The sequence below is a fragment of the Anolis sagrei genome, chromosome X, assembly GCF_037176765.1.
Source record: "Anolis sagrei isolate rAnoSag1 chromosome X, rAnoSag1.mat, whole genome shotgun sequence".
Lineage (NCBI taxonomy): Eukaryota > Metazoa > Chordata > Lepidosauria > Squamata > Dactyloidae > Anolis > Anolis sagrei.
In genome coordinates this window covers 109,083,886-109,104,328 of record NC_090034.1, presented here as the reverse complement: position 1 = coordinate 109,104,328, position 20,443 = coordinate 109,083,886, and the positions used below count along the sequence as shown (strand labels likewise).

The following is a 20,443-nucleotide window of genomic DNA, read 5'->3' as shown; positions in this document are numbered from 1 at the left end:
GCTCCTTTTTCCTGATTTGTTTATCTCTCATTAACAACAACAACAACAACAATAAAAAAGGCCTTGGAACTGCATTTGGAGGGAAACTGGGGAGGGGGGGTGTTACCTAAAAGTTGCACCAACATACTTTTATAAATCCCCCCACCCCTGCAAAGCTTATATATAATATATATATAGAGTCATATTTATAATTATATATACGCTTATAGACAAGTAAAAACTGCTTTGATATTCCCCCCGCCCCTGCCCCACCGTACCCCCCCCCCATTTGTTGTTTTTCCTGGCGTCCAGAAAAAAAAATAATAAAGAAGAAACAACAAAATGTCCAGTTTTGGGACAAAACAGGGAGGGAAGGAGGTGGGGAGTCTCGTGGGGGGAGGAGGAAAGGCAGGTCATCTCTGAGTTAAGGCAGCAAGAGCCGTGCCCCTCGGCGGTCAGTCTGTCCGTCCGTCCGTCCATTGGTCGGCCGGCTCTAGGAATCCCGGTTCTCCAGGGTCAGTTCGGCCGTCGCCCGCTGCAGCTCAGTGCTGATCCGCCGGCCGCCCGGCCCCATCCCTGTCCCGGCCCCAAGGCCGCCTCCGCTGTTGTCCTCGCTCTCCTCCCCCTTGACCTTCTTGTCGTCCGTCTCCTCGGTCCCCGCTCCGGCCTCCAGCCGCTGGTCCTCGCTCCAACGGCGCTTGAAACGCAGCTTCAGCGGGATGCATTTGCCGCTCTCCGCTGCTGCTGACGACAACGGCATTGGGGCTTCGGCCACCGCTGCCGCCGCAACCTGAGCTTCTCCCACCTCCTCCTCCTCCGGCTCCTCCGCCTTTTCGGGGGGCGCTGTGGGGGGCTTGAAGACCTCCTCGTCGTCGTCATCCTCACTGATGTCGGTCACTTCGACGGTGAGGTCCTCCTCTGACTCCCCCTCCGAAATGGGCTCCACCTTGATCTGGGGTAAGAGCGGCGGGAGCGATGGCATCTCCGCGGCGGAAGAGGGACCCCCGTTGGAGGGCTCGCTGGGGGCCGTGGCGGAAGGCGGGGCTTGTTGCTTGTCGCGGTTCCGTCGGCCGAGGGGCGGGGGCTGGAGTTTGAACTTGAAGGGGGTGGGGGGCTCCTCGGCCTGCGGGGGCGGCAGCGGAGGCGGCAGCGGGGGCTTCTCCAGGCGCTGGGGCTGCGGGATGACGATGGTGCTGGGGTAGTGGAGGAAGGCCCGGGGGCTGAGGTGGTAGTTGTAGACGCTCTGCGTGTGGGCCTGCAGGTAGCGCTTCATGTCCTCGGCACTGAAGGAGAAGTGGGAGCCCCCACTGCCGCCGCCGCCCCCTCCGGGGGGGAACATGGGGCTGAGAGTGGGGGACGGGGTGTAGTTCAGGTGGGAGGGGGTCAGCGGCAGCGCCGGAGAGAGCTGCGGGGGCGGCAGCAGGGCGGCCGGCCCGGCCAGCGGGGAGACCGGGAAGGGGCTGAGGGGCTCGGGGGCCAGCCGCGGGCGGGGGTACACCCGGAAGAGGCTCTCGTGGGCCAGGCGCGGGTGGCCCGGCAGCGGGGGCCCGCGGAAGCCCACCTCCCCTCCTCCTCCACGCCGCTGCTCCTCGGCCAGGGACTCCTCCACCTCCGAGTTGGCCGAAGTGCCGTCGCTGCAGTCGCTGACCGACCCCCGGGCCAGGCGCCTGGCCACGGCCGAGAAGACCCCCGGCGAGCGCAGGTCCTCGGAGGGCGAGAGGAGGTCGGAGGGCGTGGAGGGCGGGAAGCGGAAGTGCGAGCCGCCCGAGGGCACCGGAGGAGCGCTCTGCGGCACCGCGCCACCTGCGGAGACACAAGAGGGAAGCGTTACGGTCGGTCCTGCTTGCCAAGGAAAACCATCATCAGCTTGCCTTCAGGTCACTGTAAGAACTTGAAGACACACAACAACTTGGAGGAAGTGTAATGAAGGAACACAAGCGAGAGAATGCAGGCCTCCCACCATACGTTGTGGCTTCTGCTCCGACACAGGACCTCGGTGACTTCGGCCCCACAGATTCCATAGGGTTTTCCCAGCACAGCATACGACCCACAAGCCGCTTTCAGCCCACCAAAGGATTTTGTGCAGCCCACAAAAAAATGTATAGCTATGAGTACTTTGTGCCTATCCTATGAACTGGGGCTGTCCTACTTCACCCGCCTCCCACTAGTCCAGTGTTTCTCAACCTGGGGATCGGGACCCCAGGAGGGGTCACTAGGGGGTTCCAGAGGGGTCACCAAAGACCATCAGAAAACACAGTATTTTCTGTTGGTCATGGGGGTTCTGTGTGGGAAGCTTGGCCCAATTCTATCATTAGTGGGGTTCAGAATGCTTTTGATTGTAAGTGAACTATAAATCCCAGCAACTACAACTCCCAAATGTCAAGGTCTATTTTCCCCAAACTCCATCAGTGTTCACATTTAGCATACTGAGTATTCGTGCCAAGTTTGGTCCAGATCCATCATTGTTTGAGTCCATAGTGCTCTCTGTAGGTGAACTACAAGTCCCAAACTCAAGGTCAATGCCACCAAACCCTTCCAGTGTTTTCTGTTGGTCGTGGGCATTCTGTGTGCCAAGTCTGGTTCAATTTCATCGTTGGTGGAGAATACTCTTTGATTGTAGGTGAACCATAAATCCCAACAACCACAACTCCCAAATTATGTTTCATAACAGGAGCAAAATAATGTTATGGTTGGGGGTCACCACAACATGAGGAACTGTATTAAGGGGGCGCGGCATTAGGAAGGTTGAGAAACACTGCACTAGTCCCTATTGCACCCATCATGTGCGGGCCACTACTGTGCACTTTCTCCTCCTTGTCACGAGACCTGCGGGAACCAAACATCATCACTCTGTCTCTACTCTGACCACCATCTCCCAAAGCAGTTGACCAAAGACCCCAAAGATCACTCTGACCAAAAAGGTCATGAGTTCGAAGCCAGCCTGGGTTGGAGTGGGTTTCCAACCAATTGTGTGTAGCCTGTTGTCGACCTTTGCAACCCGAAAGACAGTTGCATCTGTCGAGTAGGAAAATAAGGTACCACCTTAAAGTGTGGGGAGGCTAAATTAACTGATTTATGAGGCCATAAAGAAGACTCCAGCAGAGCATTCCAGCGGGGAAGCATGCGGGGAATGCGGAAGCGCTTCATCAGCGTCGCAGATGGACGATGAAAGCGACAGCTCCCCAGCAGCCAGAAAAAGTTAAATAGCCTCTGTGTATGTCTGTATATGTATGTTTGCCATAGATGTGTACACTGTAATCCGCCCTGAGTCCCCTGCAGGGTGAGGAGAAGGGCGAAATAGAAAAGCTGCAAATAAATAAATAAATAAATAAATAAATAAATTGCTCTACTCCGAACTCTAGAACGGGAAACAGAATGTTGGAGGACAGGAAAAGAGACTGAAACTTCTAAAACTCTGGCTTAGACACTGAGAACTGGGAAGCCCTGGCCCTTGAGCACTCCAGTGGGAGATCAGCTGTGACCAGCAGTGCTGCAGAATTTGAAAAGGAACGAATGGAGGGCGAAAGAGAGAAACGTGCCAAGAGGAAGGCACGTCAAGCCAACACCGGGACCGCCTTCCACCTGGAAACCGATGCCCTCACTGTGGAAGAACATGTGGGTCAAGAATCGGACTCCGCAGTCACCTACAGACCCACTGCACACTGACCTTGGAGGATCATCCTACTCGGACAATGAGGGATTGCCTAAGTAAGTCAGTCTACTGTGATGCTGTTCATCTTATCTTTCAGTTGAAGGTTAACTCTACTGTTATCCCGCCCGAGCCCAAGTCTTAGAGCACTTTCTATCTCTCTCACCCTTGGATTTTATCCATTTTTTATCCATTGGCCTAGCTCTCTTTGTCCAATTCTATTGCCATTTTATCATTTTTTAAATTATGATTTTGTTATTTTCATTTCATTACTATGTTATTAAGTACTAGCTGTCCCCTGCCACTTGTTGCTGTGGCCCAGTATGTGTATATGTGCTTTGTGTGTGTATATATTTGTATATATGTGTGTTTTGCACATGCGTTGTAATGTATTTTTATTTTTTGGCTTTTTAAGTCCCTTTCACTGTGTTTTTCAGTGTTTTCATGAGTGATGGTCACTCCCTGGCCTGAGAGGGGTCTTGTGTCCAAATTTGGTGTCAAGTTGTCCAGTGGTTTTTGAGTTATGTTCATTCCACAAACAAATATTACATTGTCGAAGGCTTTCATGGCTGGAATCACTAGGTTCTTGTGGGTTTTTTCGGGCTATAGAGCCATGTTCTAGAGGCATTCTCTCCTGACGTTTCGCCTGCATCTATGGCAAGCATCCTCAGAGGTTGTGAGGTCCTCACAACCTCTGAGGAAGCTTGCCATAGATGCAGGCGAAACGTCAGGAGAAATGCCTCTAGAACATGGCTCTATAGCCCGAAAAAACCCACAAGAACCTAAATATTACATTTTTATTTATATATATTTTATTTGATGTTTTTCTTTTGTTTTATATGTACTTTTACTCTATTGTAATTTGTTTGGGCTTGGCCTCGTGTTAGCCGCCCTGAGTCCCTCAGGAGAGATGGTCGCAGGGTATAAATAAAGTTTATTATTATTATTAGTACTCAGGGAGGAGCAAGGGCAGTTGTATCTTCCGCTGTGTTTATGGTCCTTACTAGACTTGAGCGAGACCAAGGGTTGAGTGCAGACGGGCACCATCACAGGCACCAGAAAGCCACCTGGGCAGACCTTTAAGTGGAGGCCAAGTTCCCCCCCCCCCAATCCTCCATCAGCACAACCTGACACCCCGACCCCCCTTCACACATGGCCCCACCCACTCACCTGCCATCCCCATGTCGATGAAAGGGTAGTTGACCAGCACCAACTTGTTAAAGTTGAACTTATAGGTGAAGCGTTTGCCTTTGGTCTTGTGCAGGATCCGCTTGTTGTAGTAATACCTGGAGGAGGAGGAAGCGGAGGAGGAGGAGGAAGTGGAGGAGGAAGCAGAGGAGGAGGAGGATTAGGAAGAGGAGAAGGAAGTGGAGGAGGAGGAGGAAGCGGAGGAAGAGGAGGAGGAGGAGAACGAAGAGGAGGAGAAGTAGGAAGTTGAGGAGGAGGAGGAAATGGAGGAGGAAGTGGAGGAGGAGGAAGAAGAGGAGGAGGAGTAGGAAGTGGAGGAGGAGGAATATGCGGAGGAGGAGGAGGAAGTGGAGGAGTACGAAGAGGAGGAGGAGGAAGAGGAGGAGAAGTAGGAAGTTGAGGAGGAGGAGGAAATGGAGGAGGAAGTGGAGGAGGAAGAAGAGGAGGAGGAATAGGAAGTGGAGGAGGAGGAATATGCAGAGGAGGAGGAGGAGGTGGAGGAGGAGGAATACGAAGAGGAGGAGGAGGAAGAGGAGGAGAAGTAGGAAGTTGAGGAGGAGGAGGAAATGGAGGAGGAAGTGGAGGAGGAGGAAGAAGAGGAGGAGGAATAGGAAGTGGAGGAGGAGGAATATGCAGAGGAGGAGGAGGAGGTGGAGGAGGAGGAATACGAAGAGGAGGAGGAGGAAGAGGAGGAGAAGTAGGAAGTTGAGGAGGAGGAGGAAATGGAGGAGGAAGTGGAGGAGGAAGAAGAGGAGGAGGAATAGGAAGTGGAGGAGGAGGAATATGCAGAGGAGGAGGAGGAAGTGGAGGAGGAGGAGTACGAAGAGGAGGAGGAGGAAGAGGAGGAGAAGTAGGAAGTTGAGGAGGAGGAGGAAATGGAGGAGGAAGTGGAGGAGGAAGAAGAGGAGGAGGAATAGGAAGTGGAGGAGGAGTAGGAAGTGGAGGAGGAGGAATAAGTGGAGGAGGAAGCGACGGAGGAGGAAGTGGAGGAGGTGGAGGAAGCAGAGGAGGAGGAGTAGGAAGAGGAAACAGGAGGAAGTGGAGGAGGAGGAAGAGGAAGTGGAGTAGGAAGAGGAGGAGGAAGAAGAGGAGGAGGAGTAGGAAGTGGAGGAGGAGGAATAAGTGGAGGAGGAAGCGACGGAGGAGGAAGTGGAGGAGGTGGAGGAAGCAGAGGAGGAGGAGTAGGAAGAGGAAACAGGAGGAAGTGGAGGAGGAGGAAGAGGAAGTGGAGTAGGAAGAGGAGGAGGAAGCGGAAGAGGAAGCAGAGGAGGAGGAAGTGGAGGAGGAGTAGGAAGAGGAGGAGGAAGCGGAGGAGAAAGCCAAGTCAGGACCATCAGGACAACTGGAGGCCCCTACCTCCCTCCCCACCCTCAGTGGAGCAAGTCAACAATGGAGACAAGCCCTGGCCAGTGCCGGACATGATGATGGTCCTGCTCCATTCACAGAAGAGACATATTCTGTGGGCTATGGAAGCGGAAGCCCCTCCCGCAAGGGCCACATAGGGACCTGGAGCCAAAAACCCCTTCGTGAAGGAGGAAGCGGCAGGCCGTGGGCAGCCTCCGTGCGGGAAGAGCGTAGCGTGAAGCTGACACAGGAGAACACCCACAAGAGGGAATTTCCACCGGCCCCGAAGACAGAAGCAAAGGGAAACAGGCAGTTTCGTGGCTGTCACACAGGAGCTGCCTTGTCTCCTCCTTCCCTCCTTCCTTCCCAGTGAAGGGGCCCCTACCCTTTGTGGCCCCAACCCCCCTCCCCCGCAAGGGGCCCCTACCCTTTGTGGCCCCAACCCCCCTCCCTCGGAAGGGGCCCCTATCCTTTGTGGCCCCAACCCCCCTCCCTCCCTCCCTTGCAAGGGGCCCCTAGCCTTTGTGGCCCCAACCCCCCTCCCTCGCAAGGGGCCCCTACCCTTTGTGGCCCCAACCCCCCTCCCTCGGAAGGGGCCCCTATCCTTTGTGGCCCCAACCCCCCTCCCTCCCTCCCTTGCAAGGGGCCCCTACCCTTTGTGGCCCCAACCCCCCTCCCTCGCAAGGGGCCCCTACCCTTTGTGGCCCCAACCCCCCTCCCTCGGAAGGGGCCCCTATCCTTTGTGGGCCCAACCCCCCTCCCTCCCTCCCTTGCAAGGGGCCCCTACCCTTTGTGGCCCCAACCCCCCTCCCTCGCAAGGGGCCCCTACCCTTTGTGGCCCCAACCCCCCTCCCTCGGAAGGGGCCCCTATCCTTTGTGGCTCCAACCCCCCTCCCTCCCTCCCTTGCAAGGGGCCCCTACCCTTTGTGGCCCCAACCCCCCTCCCTCGCAAGGGGCCCCTATCCTTTGTGGCCCAACCCCCCTCCCTCCCTCCCTTGCAAGGGGCCCCTACCCTTTGTGGCCCCAACCCCCCTCCCTCGGAAGGGGCCCCTATCCTTTGTGGCCCCAACCCCCCTCCCTCCCTCCCTTGCAAGGGGCCCCTACCCTTTGTGGCCCCAACCCCCCTCCCTCGCAAGGGGCCCCTACCCTTTGTGGCCCCAACCCCCCTCCCTCCCTTGCAAGGGGCCCCTACCCTTTGTGGCCCCAACCCCCCTCCCTCGCAAGGGGCCCCTACCCTTTGTGGCCCCAACCCCCCTCCCTCGGAAGGGGCCCCTATCCTTTGTGGCCCCAACCCCCCTCCCTCCCTCCCTTGCAAGGGGCCCCTAGCCTTTGTGGCCCCAACCCCCTCCCTCGCAAGGGGCCCCTACCCTTTGTGGCCCCAACCCCCCTCCCTCGCAAGGGGCCCCTATCCTTTGTGGCCCCAACCCCCCTCCCTCGCAAGGGGCCCCTGCCCTTTGTGGCCCCAACCCCCCTCCCTCGGAAGGGGCCCCTATCCTTTGTGGCCCCAACCCCCCTCCCTCCCTTGCAAGGGGCCCCTACCCTTTGTGGCCCCAACCCCCCTCCCTCGCAAGGGGCCCCTATCCTTTGTGGCCCCAACCCCCCTCCCTCCCTCGGAAGGGGCCCCTACCCTTTGTGGCCCCAACCCCCCTCCCTCCCTCCCTTGCAAGGGGCCCCTACCCTTTGTGGCCCCAACCCCCCTCCCTCGGAAGGGGCCCCTACCCTTTGTGGCCCCAACCCCCCTCCCTCGCAAGGGGCCCCTACCCTTTGTGGCCCCAACCCCCTCCCTCGCAAGGGGCCCCTACCCTTTGTGGCCCCAACCCCCTCCCTCGCAAGGGGCCCCTATCCTTTGTGGCCCCAACCCCCCTCCCTCGCAAGGGGCCCCTCCCCTTTGTGGCCCCAACCCTTGCTCCCACCTGAGTGCGCGGCTGAGCTTGTCGTAGTTCATCTGGGGCTTGCACTTGCGCACCCCCCAGAGCCGGGCCACCTCGTCAGGGTCCTTGATGACGAACTCCCCGTAGTCTCCCTGCCAGGCGATGACCTCATGGTACTCCTCTTTGCGCAGCAGCTCCAGGATGAAGTGCCACAGCTGGATCTGCCGCGAGCCCGGGCTCGACTCTGGCTTGTAGGCCCAGTCCGGGAAGGCGAACCCTGGCAAAATAGAGGGGGGGGGGGAGAGAGAGAGAGGCATGAGACCCCAGAGGCAAAGCAGGAGGGGAGGGGGGGCCACCCCGCCTTGGCCGTGCGCCTGCCTCTACCTCCCTCCCCGCCCTGCATCCCGGCGGACAGAGCGAGCGCCAGAGGCAACCGCGGCTGCAACTTCTGAGACTTCTCCTACCAGGAGGAAGGCGGGGGGGGGGGGGGAGAATATGGGGGGAAACAGGAAACCGGCTGCCCGGCCATGGCTGCCTTTGCGCCGCCAGCGCTGCCCCCCCCCTTCTCCCTCTCTCAGGAGGCATCTGGGAGGACGGCCAAGCCGCCTTGCGACTTCCAGGCGAGGTCCCAACCAGATCCTCCTCCTCCTCCTTTGCTGCTTCCAAAGCGTGGGAGGAATTGGAGTATTGGGGACCCCTCCCTACCTGGAGGAAAGGCTCCAGACACACACGCATACAGAGCGAGAGTTTGGGGGCACTTTGCAAACTCTGGGGCGGCCCTAGGTAATTTTCAAGTGTAAGCAAACAATATTTTGGTGTCCCCCCCCCCCAACCAATCACTGATATATATTTTTTCTGTTCGTCGTGCCACGTTTGGTCCAGATACGTCATTGTTTGAGTCCACAGTGCTCTCTGGATGTAGGCGAACTACAACTCCAAAACTCAAGGTCGATGCCCACCAAACCCTTCCAGTATTTTCTGTTCGTCGTGGGAGTTCTGTGCGCCCTATTTGGTTCAATTCCATCATGGGTGGAGTTCAGAATGCTCTTTGATTGTAGGTGGACTATACATCCCAGTAACTACAACTCGCATGTGTCAAGGTCTATTTTCCCCCAAACTCCACCAGTGTTTACATTTGGGCATATTGGGTATTTGTGCCAAGTTTGGTCCAGATCCTTCATTGTTTTGAGTCCACAGGGCTCTTTGTATGTAGGTGAACTACAACTCCCAAACTCAAGGTTGATGCCCACCAAACCCTTCCAGTATTTTCTGTTCGTGGTGGGAGTTCTGTGTGCCATATTTGGTTCAATTCCATCCTTGGTGGAGTTCAGAATGCTCTTTGATTGTAGGTGAACTACAACTCCCAAACTCAAGGTCGATGCCCACCAAACCCTTCCAGTATTTTCTGTTTCCCGTGGGAGTTCTGTGTGCCATATCTGGTTCAATTCCATCCTTGGTGGAGTTCAGAATGCTCTTTGATTGTAGGTGAACTATACATCCCAGTAACTATAACTGGCATGTGTCAAGGTCTGTTTTCCCCCAAGAGCACCCCTGGCCAACATCAAGTATACCGCGAAGGCTTACTCTGCGTAATGGTTGCGCCGCCCCTGGCCCTGGGGGAGGCATACCTGGGCACCCCCCCCTCCAAAAAAACAACACACTACGCACGTCCCGCTTGTGCCAAAGTATGCTCAACGTGCAAGAACAGGGAAAGAGGGCGAGACAGGAGGGGGGGGGGCACAATGTGAAATCAGGGACTGGGAAAAGAGGGAGTCTCGACATGTTTGGGAGTGTGCAGAGGGGGGGGGGCTCCCTTTTATCCTTTGTGTGCTTGCTGCCTCTCTCACACACACACTCCTGGGCAAGCAGTGGAGGAGTGGGGGGGGGGGGCTATGGCTAGCGGCTGAGGTCAGCAGCTCCAGACAAGGGGCCCTTTTTTCCAGCCATGAGGCTCCAGCCGCCCAGGCATTCCTGGGGAGGGAGGGAAGGGGAAAGGGGGGAGGAGAAAGCCTGCAGAGCCTTCTCCTGCCCCCCCCCCATTGGAAACCCTGCTGGCCCCAGGGCTCAAGGACGGCCTTTGACCCAGGACCCCCCCCCCCCCAACACCTCCCCAAAACAACCCCATGGAGCAAAGCCAGAGGAGGAAGGGGCTTCACCCTCACTCTTTTGCAAACAGGAAGTCCAGGAGGGACGACAATAGGACCTTTCCCAGCATGCCCTGCAGCTGTGTCCCGTAAACAAAGCGGTCCTCCCAGTCAAGGAGATATTTTGGGAAGGAAGGAAAAAAGGAAGAGAGCCGCTCTCTAGAGAATATGCAGGCACTCGGGGTTTGTTTACTTTTTGTTTTGGACATGTCAGGAGTGACTTGAGAAACTGCAAGTCGCTTCTGGTGCAATAGAATTGGCAGTCTGCAAGGACGTTGCCGGGATGTTTTGATGTGTTACTATCCTTGTGGGAGGCTTCTCTTGAATGCAATATTCCTGCTCTGTACACAAGATGCAAGCACCCAGGGTTTGTTTATTTTTTGTTTTGGACATGTCAGGAGCGACTTGAGAAACTGCAAGTCGCTTCTGGTGCGGGAGAATGGGCCGTCTGCAAGGACGTTGCCCAGGGGACGTTACCAGGATGTTTTGATGTGTTACTATCCTTGTGGGAGGCTTCCTGCTCTGTACACAAGATGCAGGCACCCAGGGTTTGTTTATTTTTTGTTTTGGACGTGTCAGGAGCAACTTGAGAAACTGCAAGTCGCTTCTGGTGCAATAGAATTGGCAGTCTGCAAGGACGTTGCCCAGGGGACATTGCCGGGATGTTTTGATGTGTTACCATCCTTGTGGGAGGCTTCTCTTGAATGCAATATTCCTCTTGAATGCAATATTCCTGCTCTGTACACAAGATGCAAGCACCCAGGGTTTGTTTATTTTTTGTTTTGGACATGTCAGGAGCGACTTGAGAAACTGCAAGTCGCTTCTGGTGCGGGAGAATTGGCCGTCTGCAAGGACATTGCCCAGGGGACGTTGCCCGGATGTTTTGATGTGTTACCATCCTTGTGGGAGGCTTCTCTTGAATGCAATATTCCTGCTCTGTAGACAATATGCAGGCACCCAGGTTTTGTTTATTTTTTTGTTTTGGACGTGTCAGAAGCGACTTGAGAAACTGCAAGTCGCTTCTGGTGCGAGAGAATTGGCCGTCTGCAAGGACATTGCTCAGGGGACGTTGCCAGGATGTTTTGATGTGTTACCATCTTTGTGGGAGGCTTCTCTCATGCCCCCTTTGCATGAGGAGCTGGAGCTGACAGAGGGAGCTCATCCACGCTCTCCCCGGATTTGAACTTGCAACCTGTCGATCTTGAGACGGATGTTTTGATGTGTTACCATCCTTGTGGGAGGCTTCTCTCATTCCCCCTTTGCATGGGGAGCTGGAGCTGACAGAGGGAGCTCATCCGCACTCTCCACGGATTCGAACCTGCAACCTGTCGATCTTGAGACGGATGTTTTGATGCGTTACCATCTTTGTGGGAGGCTTCTCTCATGCCCTCTTTGCATGGGGAGCTGGAGCTGACAGAGGGAGCTCATCCGCGCTCTCCCCGGATTCGAACCTGCAACCTGTCGATCTTGAGACGGATGTTTTGATGTGTTACCATCCTTGTGGGAGGCTTCTCTCATTCCCCCTTTGCATGGGGAGCTGGAACTGACAGAGGGAGCTCATCCGCGCTCTCCCCGGATGCGAAACTGCAACCTGTCGATGTTGAGACGGATGTTTTGATGTGTTACCATCCTTGTGGGAGGCTTCTCTCATTCCCCCTTTGCATGGGGAGCTGGAGCTGACAGAGGGAGCTCATCCGCACTCTCCACGGATTCGAACCTGCCACCTGTCGATCTCGAGTCGGATGTTTTGATGTATTACCATCCTTGTGGAAGGCTTCTCTCATGTCCCCTTTGCATGAGGAGCTGGAGCTGACAGAGGGAGCTCATCCACGCTCTCCCCAGATTAGAACCTGCAACCTGTCGATCTTGAGACGGATGTTTTGATGTGTTACCATCCTTGTGGGAGGCTTCTCTCATGTCCCCTTTGCATGGGGAGCTGGAGCTGACAGAGGGAGCTCATCCACACTCTCCCGGATTCGAACCTGCAACCTGTCGATCTTGAGACGGATGTTTTGATGTGTTACCATCCTTGTGGGAGGCTTCTCTCATGTCCCCTTTGCATGAGGAGCTGGAGCTGACAGAGGGAGCTCATCCGCACTCTCCCTGGATTTGAACCTGCAACCTATCGATCTTGAGACGGATGTTTTGATGTGTTACCATCCTTGTGGGAGGCTTCTCTCATATCCCTTTTGCATGGGAGCTGGAGCTGACAGAGGGAGCTCATCCACACACTCCCCAGATTCGAACCTGCAACCATGCTCTAGGCCAGTGCAGGGAGATCGTGGTGCACCACGGCAGCGAATGCACCATAGCCAAGCTCCCTCTTGTGCAACTGCAGACCCCTGCCCCAAATGTAGGCAGCACTCTTTCCCAGGAGGGTGGTCTTCTGGGACTGCTCCCCCTCCTCCCCCCCCCCACTGAACTTCTGGGGAGGGGGCTGAAGGAGGGGAAAGGGAGGGCGGGGGGGTGGGGGTCTGCGGTTTCCCATTTCCCAAACCCCAGGCGCTCTGAGCCCATCAATAATTCAGGGCCCTGTAATGGAGGCCGGGACTCGGGCGCCAGCTCAAGGGCATCGCAGAGACGGAGCCATTAGGGCGGTGATGTCATCCTGGCAGCCGAGGGGGAGGGCAGGTGGGGGGGGGCAAGGCAAGCTGGACCCACAAGCGCCGCAATGGGGAGGAATGCGGGGCGCCCCGCACCCCCATACCGGCCCGTGGATACGGGGTGCACGAGGGCTGCCCCACAAATCCAGGAGTGGGGCGCCCCAGGGCGAGTGGAGCGCCCTTCTTGTGCACCACGCTCCCTGGCACCGCCACACACATCCCTCGCACGAACATGGGGAGGAATGCGGGGGCCCCGCACCCCCAAACCGGCCCGTGGATACGGGGCGCGCGAGGGCCGCCCCACAAATCCAGGAGTGGGGCGCACCAGGGCAAGTGGAGCACCCTTCTTGTGCGCCACGCTCCCTGGCACCACCACGCGCATCCCTCGCACGAACATGGGGAGGAATGTGGGGGCCCCGCATCCCCAAACTGGCCCGTGGATACGGGGCGCACGAGGGCCACCCCACAAATCCAGGAGTGGGGCGCCCCAGGGCAAGTGGAGCACCCTTCTTGTGCGCCACGCTCACTGGCACTGCCACACACATCCCTCGCACGAACATGGGGAGGAATGCGGGGGGCCCGCATCCCCAAACCGACCCATGGATATGGCGTACGCGAGGGCCACCCACAAACACAGGAGTGGGGCACCCCAGGACAGGTGGAGCACCCTTCTTGTGCGCCACGCTCCCTGGCACCACCACGTGCATCCCTCGCACGAACATGGGGAGGAATGCGGGGGCCCCACACCCCCAAACCGGCCCATGGATATGGCGTACGCGAGGGCCACCCACAAACACAGGAGTGGGGCACCCCAGGACAGGTGGAGCACCCTTCTTGTGCGCCACGCTCCCTGGCACCGCCACGCGCATCCCTCGCACGAACATGCCACACGCAGCCGCCACCGCCACCACCACCATCACCAGCAGGCACCAGTCTCCAAGCAACAGGCGACAGCAAGGGAGACAACCGGCTAAAAATAAAACGGGAAAGGGGGGAGCAGCATGCCGTGGGTGGCAGCACCCCACGACTCCGTGGAAGGCGGGGGGCGGGGAAATGGGGGGCGCCCAGGTGCAAGGAGACCACCACTTTGGGAAGTGGGAGAGAAAGGAGTGGGGCACAGAGGGGGGCATCACACCTGCCTCACCTGTGTGTGTGTGTATATGGGGTGGGGGGCACGCTCCTGCCACTTCACGGGGACATTGGGGGTGGGAGGGGAAGGAGGGGAGCCACCTCCAGCCTCTGAGTCACCCCACTCTCCCGCCCCCCCCAGTCTCAGGCGCACACTCACGGGCCTGTTCTCCCTAATTAGCAAAGGGGGGAGGAGGGGGCGGCCGTGACATCACCCGCCTGCCTGCCCAGCTCCGCTCCCGGCACGGCTGAATGGGCCACTGTTCTCCCGCTGGCTGGCACCGCCAGATACCACCGCCATCGCTGGGCCCACCAGCCCCACACGAGCGAGTGCTCCAGGACGGCAACAGAGGACAACGTGCAGGAACCCCCCCCCCCCAAAAAAAATCCAGCCCATTGCAAGGCGCACATGACCCTTGTGTCACCCGTTCCATCATCATGCGCGGAGATCTGACTGCACCCCAGAGCAACCAGGCACACTCCTCCTCGTGCAAGGAACCCCACGTGCAAGGGCCACGTCTGTCGCACAAGGCCAGGCACTTTGCACCATTGTGTGCAAGAAGAGAAGAAGACAGGCAGACGTGTGTTTTGGAAAATGTCTATCTCCCCAAAAATCCCATGCGGATTCAGAGGCAGAGCGCACAACCCTAGTGTTGTATGCTCCCAGTGCACGCTCACAGAACACTATTGCCGAATTTCTTCCGTTCGGAGACACACTTTCCCTCTTATGTGAACATCACAAAAATGGGGAGCCTCTCCAAATTGCAGGGGGTCTCATAGATCTTTGTTGGTGGTGGCACCAGCAGCACTGAAATCAGGGTGCACCTGGACATTGATGTCATCTTGCAATGGAAGAAATACAATTATTATTATTATTATTATTATTATTATTATTGTTAGAGCAACACCAAAAGTGGGGTGCAACAGTCATTGCAAGGTTGCATGCAGAGTACCACAGGCATGGGCAAACTTCAGCTCTTCCTCCAGGTGTTTTGGACTCCAACTCCCAGGATTCCTCACAGCCTCTGGCCCTTTCCTTTCCTCCTTCAGTCACTTAAGCGGCTGAGGAAGTAAAGGAAAGGGACGGAGGCAGCTGAGGGGGAAAAAGGAAAGGAACTGAGGTTGCTGAGGCGGAAAAGGAAAGAGACTGAGGCTGCCAAGGGAGAAAAGGAAAGGGACTGAGGCTGCCAAGGGAGAAAAGGAAAGGGACTGAGGCTGCTGAGTGGAAAAAGAAAAGGCCTGAGGCCGCCATGGAGAAAAAAGAAAGAGACTGAGGCTGCCGAGCGGGGAAAGGAAAGAGACTGAGGCTGCCGAGAGGGAAAAGGAAGGGACTGAGGCTTCCATGGAGAAAAAGGAAAGGGACTGAGGCTGCTGAGGGGGGAAAGGAAAGGGACTGTGGCTACTGAGAGAGAAAAAGAAAGGGACTAAGGCTGCTGAGGGGGAAAAGGAAAGGACCTGAGGCTGTCGAGAGGGAAAAGGAAAGGGACTGAGGCAGCTGAGGGGGAAAAGGACCTGAGGCTGCTGAGGAGGAAAAGGAAAGGGACTGAGGCTGCCGAGGAGAAAAATAAAAGGGACTGAAGCTGCTATGAGGAAAAAGGAAAGGGAGTGAGGCTGCTGAGGGGGGAAAGGGAAGGGACTGAGGCTGCCGAGGGGGAAAAGGAAAGAGACTGAGGCTGCTGAGGGGGGAAAGGACCTGAGGCTGTCGAGAGGGAAAAGGAAAGGGACTGAGGCTGCCGAGGGGGGAAAGGAAAGGGACTGAGGCTGCTGAGGGGAAAAAGGAAAGGGATTGAGGCTGCTGAGGGGGAAAAGGAAAGGGACTGAGGCTGCTGAGGGGAAAAAGGAAAGGGATTGAGGCTGCCGAGGGGGAAAAGGAAAGGGACTGAGGCTGCCGAGGGGGAAAAGGAAAGGGACTGAGGCTGCTGAGGGGGGAAAGGAAAGGGAGTGAGGCTGCTGAGGGGGGAAAGGAAAGGGAGTGAGGCTGCTATGAGGAAAAAGGGAAGGGTTTGAGGCTGCTGAGTAGAAAAAGGAAAGGGACTGAGGCTGCTGAGGGGGAAAAGGAAAGAGACTGAGGCTGCTGAGGGGGAAAAGGAAAGAGACTGAGGCTGCCGAGGGGGAAAAGGAAAGAGACTGAGGCTGCTGAGGGGAAAAAGGAAAGGGATTGAGGCTGCCGAGGGGGAAAAGGAAAGGGACTGAGGCTGCTGAGGGGGGAAAGGGAAAGGGACTGAGGCTGCTGAGGGGGGAAAGGAAAGGGACTGAGGCTGCAGAGAGGGAAAAGGAAAGGGAGTGAGGCTGCTGAGAGAGAAAAGGAAAGGGACTAAGGCTGCCGAGGAGAAATAGGAAAGAGACTGAGACTGCTGAGGGGGAAAAGGAAAGGGCCTGAGGCTGTTAGGAATGCTGGGAGTTGGGAGTCCAAAACAACTGGAGGGAGAGCCCACGTTGACCAATCCCTACTCTACCAGGACAAGGAGCTCCTTGACCCCATGCAGTTCTCCTTTGCAGCCCAGGGTCTCCTGGGAGGCAGAGAAAGATGTGCACAGAAGGAAATTGGGGGTGGTCCTTGCCCCCTGAAACCAGGAGCTCAGGGAGCGTGACCCAGCCCCACTTCTAGCACTGGAAGGTGGGCCTCTGGGTGGGTTTCCCAGAACCGTCCTTCATCTTGGCCAAACCTGGGCATGTTTGGGGAGAAGGGGTGCGTGGGCGGCAGCCCCCTCCCTCCCCCCAGTGCCTGGGCCACCCAGAGTCCCGCTCTGCTGCCACGGAGTCTCAGCCACTAATCCCTGCCTGCTCTGCTGCCAGCCTTTCAAAGGCTCCAGAGGGAAGGAGGAGGAGGAGTGTTTGTTGGCTGGCAAGGCAAGCCTGGGCCTGGCACCAGGAGCCGCCACAGGCAGGCGGGCAGGCAGGCAGGCAGACGCCATTGCCGTGGACGTGGTCCCCCCCCCCCCCAGGCAGAGGAAGCCGTCACGACTGCCTGCCTCCCACACGCCCCAAGCAGACCCACATGCCAGTAGGTGGTGAACAATGAAGGGGAGGGGGTCTGCTCAGGGAAACGGGTACCCCCATCCCCAAAGGCACCCTCAGAGCATCACAGTAAAGGTTCCCCCCTGACATTAAGCCTAGTCGTGTCCGAATCTGGGACTCATCTCCATTCCTAAGCGGAAGAGCCGCGTTGTCCGTAGACACCTCCAAGGTCATGTGGCCACTGGCATGACTGCATGGAAGCACCATTATTTTCCCTATTGATCTACCCACATTTGCATGTTTTCACACTGCTAGGTTGGCAGGAGCTGGGGCTAACTGCAGGAGCTCACCCCCCGCCCCTAGGATTCGAACCACCAACCTTTCGGTTAGCAAGTTCAGCAGCTCAGTGCTTTAGCCCTTATCTTCCCGCCGGATTGCTACCTATCGATCTACCCACATTTGCATGTTTTCACACTGCTAGGTTGGCAGGAGCTGGGGCTAACTGAAGGAGCTCACCCCCCCCCCTCCCCCCCCCAGGATTCGAACCACCAACCTTTCGGTTAGCAAGTTCAGCAGCTCAGTGCTTAGCCCTTATCTTCCCGCCGGATTGGTACCTATCGATCTACCCACATTTGCATGTTTTCACACTGCTAGGTTGGCAGGAGCTGGGGCTAACTGAAGGAGCTCACCCCGCCCCAGGATTCGAACCACCAACCTTTCGGTTAGCAAGTTCAGCAGCTCAGTGCTTTAGCCCTTATCTTCCCGCCGGATTCGGTACCTATCGATCTACCCACATTTGAATGCTTTCATACTGCTAGGTTGGCAGAAGCTGGGGCTGACAGTGGGAGCTCACCCTCCCCTTCATTGTTCACCACTTACTGGCATGTGTAAGTGGTAGTGTGTGGGAGGCAGGCAGACCTGTGACCTTTTGGTCAACAAGCTCAGCAGCGCTGCGGTTTTAACCCGCCGCCTCCCCCAAATTTTCATATATCTATATAAATAAAAATGTAATGTTCGTTTGTGGGATTAACATAACTTAAAAAAACACTGGATTAATTGCACATTTGCATGAGGAGCCCCCGGTCGCATAAGGACTGAAGACCGACAGGTCGCAGGTTCAATTCCGGGGAGAGCGTGGATGAGCTCCTCTGTCAGCTCCAGCTCCCCTATGTAGGAGGACATGAGAGAAGCCTCCCATAAGGATGAAAAACATCAACATATCCGAGCAATGTCCCCTGGGCAACGTCCATGCAGACGGCCTATTCTCTCACACCGGAGAGACTTGCAGTTCTCAAGTCACTCCTGAGACGAAAAAAATATTATATTATATTATATTACATTACGGTCCCCTGGGCAACATCCTTGTAGACAGCCAATTCTCTCACACCAGAAGAGACTTGCAGATTCTCAAGTCACTCTTCACACGAGAAAAATATTATATTATATTACGGTCCCTGAGCAACATCCTTGCAGACAGCCAATTCTCTCACACCAGAAGAGACTTGCAGATTCTCAAGTCACTCCTGACACAACAAAAATATTATATTATGGTCTCCTGGGCAACATCCTTGCAGACAGCCAATTCTCTCACACCAGAAGAGACTTGCAGTTTCTCAAGTCACTCTTAACACGAGAAAAAATATTATATTATATTATATTATATTATATTACGGTCCCCTGGGCAATATCCTTGCAGACAGCCAATTCTCTCACACCAGAAGAGATTTGCAGTTTCTCAAGTCACTCTTCACACGAGAAAAAATATTATATTATATTATATTATATTATATTATATTACGGTCCCCTGGGCAATATCCTTGCAGACAGCCAATTCTCTCACACCAGAAGAGACTTGCAGTTTCTCAAGTCACTCTTAACACGAGAGAAAAAATATTATATTATATTATATTATATTATATTATATTATATTACGGTCCCCTGGGCAATATCCTTGCAGACAGCCAATTCTCTTAACACCAGAAGAGATTTGCAGTTTCTCAAGTCACTCTTAACACCGAGAAAAAAAATATTATATTATATTACGGTCCCCTGGGCAACCATCCTTGCAGACAGCCAATTCTCTCACACCAGAAGAGACTTGCAGATTCTCAAGTCACTCCTAACACAAGAAAAACATGGCCATATAGCCCGGAAAAAACCTACAACTACCCTGTGATTCCGGCCATGAAAGCCTTCGACAACACAAGAAAAATATTATATTATATTACGGTCCCTGGGCAACATCCTTGCAGACAGCCAATTGCAGACAGTGTCTCAAGTCACTCCTGACACAAAAATAAATAAATAAATATGCATGTTTTCCAACTGATACATTGACAGAAGCTGGGGCTAACAGCGGAAGCTCATCCCACCTCCCAGATTTGAACTGCCAACCTTCCGGTCAGCAAGTTCAGCAGCTCAGCAGTTTAACCCACTGCACCAACAGCGGCCTCAAAAGGGGACCAAAAGGGGGGGGGGGGCACGATAGACAGAGAGAGCCAGGCACACAGCAAAAAAGACCCCTGTGTTGGGCAGCCCGGCCTCCCCTCTCTGGCCCCCTCCCCAAATGAATGTGTCCCATTCTCTTCCTACTAAGCTCTGGTCTGGGTTTGCAAAACTCAAAAGTGGGGGGGGGGGGGGGGGGGTCTATTGGATCCCCTTTTTGCAATGTGGGAGGGTCTCCCTCTCAACTGAATGTGTACCATTCTCTTCCTACTAAGCTCTGGTCTGGGTTTGCAAAACTCAAAAGCGGGGGGGGGGGGTCCATTGGATCCCCTTTTTGCAATGTGGGAGGGTCCCCCTCTCCAACTGAATGCGTCCCATTCTCTTCCTACCAGGCTCTGGTCTGAGTTTGCAAAACTCAAAAGCGGGAGAGGGGGGGGGTGTCCATTGGATCCCCCTTTTTGCAATGTGGGGAGGGTCTCCCTCTCCAACTGAATGCGTCCCATTCTCTTCCTACTAAGCTCTGGTCTGGGTTTGCAAAGCTCAAAAGGTGGTGGGGGGGGGTCCATTGGATCCCCCTTCCTTTTTGCAATGTGGGGAGGGTCTCCCTCTGTCTCTCTAGTTTGGGGAGACTCCAAAGAGAGCAGGGAGGGGGAGGGCCCCTTGGATCCCTATTTGCAATTGGGGGGAGGGGGGGTCTCCCACTCTCTCTCTCTCTCTACTTGGGAAACTCTTTGGCTCCTGGAGAGGGATTTTCCTGGAAGGGAGTGAAAGAGGGAAGGAGTTTGGGGGGGGGGAAGAGTTTGGAAAGAGAAAGGCAAGTGGGCGGGGCGCCGGAGGGGCTTGGAACCCCCCCCCCCCCCTTTGCAAACCGCACCGCCCTGTGACTAATCCCTGGGGCCAGAGCAAAAAGGGATGGAATCAATCCCAGCTTCAGGAAAGAAAGAGAGAGAGAGAGAAGAGAGAGAGAGTATTACATCACCCCCAGAGCCCCCCCCCCCCATTTAAAGGAGGCTTCAAGCCACAGCAACAAGGGAGCCTTTCTCTTCCCAGTAAGGGAAAAAAAGAAGTGGGGGGGACACTCAAGGAGAGGCAGAGAGGGATCAAAAAAAGGGGGGGAGAAAGGGAAGGAAAAAA

The 20,443-nt window shown here is 55.7% G+C and overlaps 2 protein-coding genes across 2 annotated transcripts in view; both read right to left on the bottom strand.

Moving 5' to 3' along the window:
- Window positions 1-262: 262 nt before the first annotated feature.
- LOC132780058 (ETS domain-containing transcription factor ERF) overlaps window positions 263-20,443 on the bottom strand; it is a 21,164-nt gene continuing 983 nt past the window's right edge. Inside the window, exons 2-4 of the mRNA XM_067461177.1 lie at window positions 8,074-8,308; window positions 4,799-4,914; window positions 263-1,782 (exon numbers count right to left, since the gene is read on the bottom strand). Coding sequence (XP_067317278.1) covers window positions 473-1,782; window positions 4,799-4,914; window positions 8,074-8,308 — 1,661 coding nt within the window. The 3' untranslated portion in view covers window positions 263-472. The remainder of the gene's footprint in view (window positions 1,783-4,798; window positions 4,915-8,073; window positions 8,309-20,443) is intronic.
- On the bottom strand, window positions 4,920-6,140 carry LOC137097941 (uncharacterized; the record flags this gene model as incomplete). The annotated part of the gene is given in 1 exon segment (XM_067473410.1): window positions 4,920-6,140. A coding segment is annotated over 1 exon segment (1,221 nt), but the record flags the coding sequence as incomplete, so codon positions are not given.